At 38.4% G+C, this 8,320-nt stretch overlaps 1 protein-coding gene across 2 annotated transcripts in view; it reads left to right on the forward strand.

Moving 5' to 3' along the window:
- trim8a (tripartite motif containing 8a) overlaps positions 1-7,830 on the forward strand; it is a 51,240-nt gene extending 43,410 nt beyond the window's left edge. The window contains exons 4-7 of one of the 2 annotated variants that reach the window (XM_009307145.5): positions 982-1,215; positions 3,202-3,233; positions 3,318-3,433; positions 6,222-7,830. In XM_009307145.5, coding sequence (XP_009305420.1) covers positions 982-1,215; positions 3,202-3,233; positions 3,318-3,433; positions 6,222-6,853 — 1,014 coding nt within the window. In that variant the 3' untranslated portion in view covers positions 6,854-7,830. 2 annotated transcript variants of the gene reach the window in all.
- The last annotated feature ends 490 nt before the right edge of the window (positions 7,831-8,320 follow it).

An 8,320-nucleotide genomic window follows, 5' to 3' on the forward strand; every position in this document is an offset into this window, starting at 1 on the left:
TGCTGTTCTGATGCAGTTAGGGAGTTCATTCCACCAACTGGGCAGATTGAGCGTGATCGTTCGCGAAAGGGATTTCTTCCCTCTTTGGGATGGAACCACGAGGCGACGTTCATTCACAGAACGCAAGTTTCTGGAGGGCACATAGATTTGCAGAAGTGAGAGCAGATAAGAAGGAGCAAGGCCAGAAGTCACTTTGTAGGCAAACATCAGAGCTTTGAATTTGATGCGAGCAGCAACTGGCAGCCAGTGCAAACGGACTAGCAGCGGAGTGACATGTGCTCGTTTAGATTCATTGAAGACCACTCGTGCTGCTGCATTCTGGAGCAGTTGAAGAGGCTTGATAGAGTTAGCTGGAAGCCTAGCTAGTAGAGAGTTGCAGTAATCCAGTTTGGAGAGAACAAGAGCTTGAACAAGGAGTTGAGCTGCATGTTCAGATAAGAAGGGTCGGATCTTTCTGATGTTATAGAGTGCGAATCTGCACGATCGAGCAGTTCTAGAAATGTGGTCAGAGAAGTTTAGTAAACACAAGAACATCTTATTGTTCTTAAACACAAGAACATCTTATTAAACATCACCAATTATCATAGTAGAACACTTTCTCAAGCAGTTTGTAATGCATTCTGGAAACCGGAGATAAGCCCCTGGTCTAATGCGCCACCTGGCTTGAGAAACCCGTTCTCAAAGACTTACTTTTAGTCATTATTTGGGTAGCACAGATATTCTGAATTCCTTCTGCAGAATTCAGATGAGCGATTTTAATGTAGATTAGTCTAGATTAATTCCAAGATTACAGTGAGATTAATCTTGATTTAAAAAACTAATCTATAACCACCTATAGTAATAATACAGTCACATATATTGACAACTAAATAAAGTAACCACAAATACATATGTAAAAAAAATATGCCCCCGACCCATACAATGTTCCCCTTGTTTGCATGCCTTTAGATAAATAGACTGTGCACTCCTTGTGTGTTTCAGGATAAGGTCCGGCAGCTGAAGGAGGAGGTGCGTGTGCAGTATCATAAAATGCACCAGCTTTTAGAGGACGACCTGGGCAGGACTCTGGAGGTGCTGGATAAAGCTCACTCCAAATACTGCCAGGAGAGCTCCACACAAACCCTACAGCTCAACGAACGCCGTCAGGAGGCCAAGAAACTTCTCAGCTCCGTCCAGGTGGTGTTCGACAAGGCTGAGGACATTAACATTATGAAGGTCAGCTTTATTCAGCCTTATTACTCAGCCTTCAACGATGCTTTCATCTGGTTAGCCACAAAATCCAGCAATCCTGTGTGTTTGAGGAAAGAAATTAAATCATAAATGTAATTTTTTTGTTCATTTAGGTTAGAGGTAGGGCTGCACAATATTAGAAAAATCTGGTATTGTTTGTTTTTTTTTTTTTTTTTTTTTTTTTGCGACATTTTGAACATAGTTCCATAAGATTGTTTGAACTATTTGATGGTTTTCTAGGAAGCCTAACAGGATTCAGGTACAGAGAGTGAATAATCACAATGCAAAATATGCTTTTCCTACTTGTTTCTAGTCCAAATATCTAAAAGAATTCTTAGATAAAGTAAAATATTGTTTTGTTTTCAGCTTACGAAGAAATGTAGTTTTTCCTTAAAACAAGAAAAAATATCTGGCAGTTTGGTATGCAAAATAATCTTCTTTTCGCAAAGACAAAACTTTTTTTTTTTTTACATAAATCATATAAATTCTGTATCCATTTCCGTATATAAGCTCCTGGTCAACTATAATCCAGACTCAACGTTGCATTGTGGATATTGTGGATGTGCACGTTGTGATATCGATGCTGAAATGTTTTCTGTTTTTGGTAATATCCTGCATCCCTAGTTATTATATTTATCGAACAGGGGTGCGTTTCCGAAAAACATCGTTAGCAAACTATAGTCGCAAGTTGTGTCATTATAAGCATAGTTTGTTTATTTGGCCTTTCCCAAATTTATCATTCCAACGAACATTTGCAAACTGAAAAATTTGTACATTAGCAACTACACCTCTGGAGCTGTAGTTAGAAGCATAGTTCCTGATTGTGTTCTATTCCCAGTTATCCCTCCATGCCCTATTCATTTACAAAATTCCAACTGAGTTTTTGCGTTTTAATTACTTGCTCTCGTCTCCTTCGCCATAGTATTCTACTGCCACATATCGTATATGAGATAATTGATGTCAGTACGCAATAAGTGGTTAGGATCTATTACTGAACAGATAACAAATTGTCCACGTCTGCATCGCGGTGCACCGAAGAAACAATCCAGTTTGACACCGGTAGTGAACATTACAACCACGTGACTAATCATCTGTCTCCATTATGCTTGCTTTGTTTACCGTTGGTTTTTTAGGTTACCAATACTACAGTCAGCCACTCTCAATTTGAAGTACACACACTTAATTGGACTTTTTTGTTTGGTAAATTTGAAAACATTTAACTTGGCCAGTGTTCAGTATGACCGTCACTTTCTAAAATACTAACAAAAACACATATTGGCAGTAAAATCGAATTCACTGTGTGAAGAAAACTATTAGAGTATAGTTATGAAAGCTTTTAATATTTAAAGATATGTACTTAATAGGACTATTATTAAGACCATGGTGATTTGATTTGATTCAATTCAGATTTGATTTAAGTTGATCATTGTTTAGTTTAAAATGTTCGTTTTAACACTTGGACATCACATTTAAAGTCAAATCTGGTAACTGAATCTCTCTGAATTTATTATGACTGTAAAATAAATCTTCAAAAACTATCAATATTGTAATTGTGAGTGTTGCATGCTCTTAAGTCATTTTAAAAAGCATACTTTTCCCCTGATGCATGATTCTATGTTTAAAAAAGGCAGTGTAGTTATTAAATATTGTCTTTAATTTGTTTTTGATTATTCAACATAATGTCATGGATTCTTGGAAGTCTAAAACCACTTTTCCAAATTAAAATGTCTGTCTGACTGCGGTGCATTTCCTTAAGAACATTTTCTTCTGACTTTCATTAGAAATGCCCTCTCGTTCACCCCACGTGCACTCATAAATCCAGAATGTGCCCAAACCTGAGAAAACCCTGCCCTGTCTGTGTGTGGCTATCAGCAGATCTGCTCCTCCAGATATTTCAATGTTTACAGACAATGAAGCAGTCAAGCACAAGCTTGTGGAGATTAATATTTTCTTGTGTTTTTTGTTTTGCAGAACACAAAGCCAGTGAAAATTCTCATGGACAGGTATGTCATTCATGAGTGCACACATTTTACTTTTAAATGTTCAAACCGATTCCTGAACATATGGTGATCAATGCTCTTTTACAGATCACAGTCATGCACAGGCAGCGTTCTGCCTCCTTACAAAGTAGGCCATCTTAATTCCAAAATATTCCTGTCCGAAGTCTCAAAAAAGGAAAAGAACCTGAGAAAAGTTCTGGAAGGTAAGAGGAGTCTTGCTCAGTAACAGCTGGTGGGTTGGTGTTTGTGGATTTTGTAAAGAAGCAATGAAAAATAACTAATTGCAACTAATCCTTAAATAAAGCTTGGGGGTGATTGAAGTAACTTAGATAGTTAGTTAAAATATACATTAAAATAAATATGATTTATGGATAAATGTATATCCTCTATGGTGATTCATTTCTTAACTGAAATCTTTGTATTTTTTAATGCACCATGCTGGGTTGATGTGGTAAAACCAAACACAGGAAAACAATTACAAAGGATAAAAATAAACATTAACAGGTCTCTTAAAAATTTGAAAAATGTCTTTTAACTTGTCGTGATATTTTTGAAATAGTGATTAACAAATGTAAAAAGTTTTCTGTAAAAAAAAAAAGCTGGAGAAGCTTTTATAACTTAAAAATATAAATATATGGTAAATAGCAAGATAAAAGGTTTAAAAAATGTCTGGAAAATCAATTTTCATGATGACTACACCAACTGACATTTAGGGCTCTATTTTGACGGTCCATGTGCAGAGCGCAAAACACAGGGCGCAAACGCTTTCAGGGCGTGTCAGGATGCGTTTTTGCTAATTTAAGGACGGGAAATCTGCCTTGCGCCAAGGCGCATGGTCTAAAAGGGTTGAGTTTATTTTCTTAATGAGTTATAGGTGTGTTTTGAGAATAAACCAATTACAGTCTCATCTCCCATTCCCTTTAAGACCCAGCTGCGTCGCGCCAAGATCGAATTCGCTTTTTACAGGACGCAAAGTAAGTCTAAGTGGAAAAAAGGAGCATTTCACAAGCAAACAGTTAACAGTTAACAGTTTTTTTAACAGAAAACTGTTAAACAGCTAACAGCATCTACTGCGTGAGAATGAGAGATAAATGATCTACTTTCACTTTCGCTCTTGGATAGGGAAACCTTTACGCACAGACATCAATTAGCCTATAAATAATTAATTTTGTTTGTTAAGCGCAAAGATTTGTTTCAAAACTATTTTCTAAATTCAGTTCTAATTTCTAGCAGACGAATAAATGAACAATAATGACCAAGTGTGCTCAAAATACGGAGTTATTTCCAAATACACCTGCCATGCCCCATATGGTCTAAAACCTGACAGGTGGGTAAATCTAAGCTTGTTTTTAATAAAACAAATATAAATATGGATATAATAAATAATACTGCTAAGAATAATAACATTATACAAAAGCAAATTGTTATGAATGAACTGAAAAAGCCTCCCGAGATGAAGAAGGCATAAAAGCAGTGATTTTTCATATTTATGTAGGCTAGAAAATAATGTTTTGTAATATTTTAATCCTTTATATTTATATCCTATATCTATTCTTATTATATCCTATATATATCCTTAATATTTAAATTACTCTGCGCCGGAGTTTAGACCAGGTTAGTTTTGGTCTAATGAAAAATCTATTATAGTTTCTCAAAATAGCAACGCGCCAGCGGTCCGCCTCAGAACGCCTTCCTTTTTAGACCAGAACGCCTTTGGGCGCACAAATGAGCGCTAATGCATTTGCTATTTAAACAGCGTAGCGCAACGCCTCAAAACGACTCTTGCGCCAAGCTAAAACTACCAAAAGACTATTGCACCGCGTCTTGCGCCACACTGCGCCGGGTGTATGATAGGGCCCTTCGTCTTTGTATTGAAAATTTCGTATGAAACTAATATGAATACAAAGAGTATGACACATTTAAACCAGTATTTTTAACTAGTTTTTAATTTTTTTATATATTATAAGAATTTTCCCTGTATGTAATTTACCCTTATATTTTGTAATTTACCATGTAATGCAGTGGTCCCCAACCTTTTATAACCACCGACTGGTCAACGCTTGACAATTTTACTGCAGACTAATTTTAGCAGATTGCTACGCAACCATCAACCGTTTTCTCAGAGGAAGACATGCTGACAAAACATTACAGTTCTGATACAAGTTTTATTTATGGAGAAAATTAAAAAGCACTGCAGTGTTTGGGTGCTCTGTGTTTGTCTGGGATAATTAGTCGACCAAAATGTGTCAAATTCATACAAAGTATGTTACAAGTGCTTCACGCCACTTGCAAGCTCAAGTTACACACCTCTATTGGAAATAACTAACTTGCGCACAGAAAAGATGCGATATGCTAACGGTTTCGTCATTCGTCATTTGCGATCTCCAGCAGTTGACATCGGACATTCGATTTATCTGATTTGTTGACAAATAGGTGTCTGATCCATTCCTTGGCAGTTAGCTGGGCCTTTTCCCCTTCGCAAAGAAACTTTCCAAAGAGGTCTGTTTCTCTCACTCATTTTTCCTTGTGTGTTAAATTTGGGTGCTCAGGTGACCGAGATGTAAGCGAGAGAATATAGTCACTTTTCAAAACAAAAAAAAAATGTTCAAAATAAAAGATTGTTCAGACAATAAATAAAACAGAAATAATTCTTGTGCGGCCCGGTACCAATTGATCCTAATTGGTTGGGGACCATTGCTATAATGTTGTCATCCTAAAAAATCTTACATAAAAAAACATGCAAAAATAAGAAAGATTGGTTAAATTGAACAAAAACAGTTCCATTTATTAACATGAACTACTAATAAGATTTTTGTACACTTTTTAGTGCATCAGCATTTATGAATACGTTAATAATCAAAAGTACCTGTTGATTTTATTTAGATCTTTATCTTTTTATTATGATCTTGCACAAATGTTTCTCTTCAATGTAGTATTATTATCTTTTTCCACAACTCAACCTCTTTGTCCTCTCTGTCCCCTTGTTTCCAGCCCCATTCAGCACGCCTGCGCACTTCCTCCAGAGCATTTCTGTCCACCCCTCCAGTGTGAATCCCACCGGGGGTGAGAAACGCAAACACTCCACGGCCTTCCCAGAAAGCAGCACTAGCCTGCTGGAGTCCTCGACGGGCCCCATGAGCAAACAGCAGTTCCTGGCTCCGGGCTCCAGCGACGGGGCCACGGCACAGACAACCATCGCTCCCTGCAGCTCCGCCCAGCACATCGTGGGCCTTAGCAGCGGCACTGGCGGCGGCGCTGCCCAATCTGTCCATCATTCCAGCTCCGTTTTCACCTCCGCCGACTATTCCAATCCAAGCTCCTCCCAACAGGCCATGCTGCCCCAATACGGCGGCCGAAAGATTCTCATGTGCACCATGGACAACTGCTACTGCTCCAGCGTCCCCTCCATATCCAACCACCGCACTCATCCTCCGTATTCACGCTCGGGATCTTTCCCTTGGACACAGGATTACTCGCACCCTCTGCCTTCAACACCTTCCATGTCCCAACCGCTCCAAGGGCTCTCCATGCACGACTGGATCGACGCCTCGCAGAGCCACAGGCACCCTGATTTCTACGGATTATACGGGCAATCTTCCACTAAACCCTACGTCACCAGTTAACCTTCCAACCTCAGCTCGCTCATATCCTCGGTGAACTTTCAGGCACATCACGGTTAAAAGCAACACAGCACTTTTTGCCAGCCGTTTGAGGCTACAGATCATCCATCTCTTCCAGCTCGAGCATTACGTGTTTGTCCCTGTGTAAAACAAGATAAGGGAATCTTTCTTTGAGAAATGTGGAGGCGGGACGCAGATGAGGTTTTCAAATTACAAACAGATTTGGGATAATTGCGGAGGCTTCTGATAGGGATCGCTCCTACATGGAGTTGGTTTTAACTCCTTTCACCTCGACTCTTCCTGCCTTCAAGGCATCTGGAATCTGGGTGGTTTTGATTACGTGGTAAAGATTGTGTTTAACGTTGCTGTTAAACTTCTGGTTGTTTGAACGATATAAGGAGTGTGTTTATTATTTATAAACTTGAGAATTTGGGATTAAGTTTGTGCCGAACCGCTCCACAGGTTAACACCGTTATGGTTTTGACGTGTTATTTACATTCCTTAGAGGCCAGAGGAGCTTGTTTTTTTTTTCAGTTTACAGCTATGAGTTATTATTTTCAGTCATTTGTTGGTAGGTTGGAATAAAAAAATATTCAATCCGGGTTCTTGGGAGGCTTTGCTCGCAAGCATGTCATGAGCTATTGCATCTGAAGCACTTCTGGATTCTGCTTCCTCTCAGATAATGTTACTTCCTGCGTTCAAGCACATGTGAAGCATGTTCAGGATGACTGGTGCCTACACACACCTCTCAGTCTTATAAGGGTGGACAAGGACATGCCGAAAATCTTCCTGTTTGTGGTCGTAGGCCTGCAGGAAAGCCTTTCTGTGAACTCAGATCTTCAAGAGACTCGACTGAGGGAGACTAGAGGACGCTTGTGGACATTTTTTCACACATTTTATACAAGGAAAAACTGACTGCGTACATTTGGAAATCAAATAAATGTGCTTTAGAAGAGTATTAAATGCTGGTTTAAAGAGAAGTGTGTGCGCAGCGTCTTTTGTAATTGTGTGGTGGTGTTTTCTTATTGGCGTAAATGCTTAAATTTTGATTTTGACTTTAAAATAACAACACAAATGGATTAAATAAGTGCCATAGAGCAGCGGTTCTCAACTGGTTTGGCCATGGGACCCACATTTTTACATGGTCATGAACCCGCGGCCCAAATTTTTAGGACTATGAAATAATTTTAAGAATTAATTTGTGTTTATTTGTTAACATACACAAGTAGTGACAGATAAATCATAAGAAAATCACCAAGACTTACAAATAAACAATACTTTATTATTGTCATTTAACAAAATGTCTCAAATTATAGAAATATCACAAAGTAAAAACGACAAATGTTTGGTTTCTAAAAGTGCTCTTGTGAGAGCACATCGCTACATATGACACACTGAGGTTTTAAGCCTTTTTTTTGTCGTCAATATATGTAAATCCAAACTTTACATATTCGGGGTCGTACTTGCGCT

This window comes from Danio rerio, chromosome 13, assembly GCF_049306965.1.
Source record: "Danio rerio strain Tuebingen ecotype United States chromosome 13, GRCz12tu, whole genome shotgun sequence".
NCBI lineage: Eukaryota > Metazoa > Chordata > Actinopteri > Cypriniformes > Danionidae > Danio > Danio rerio.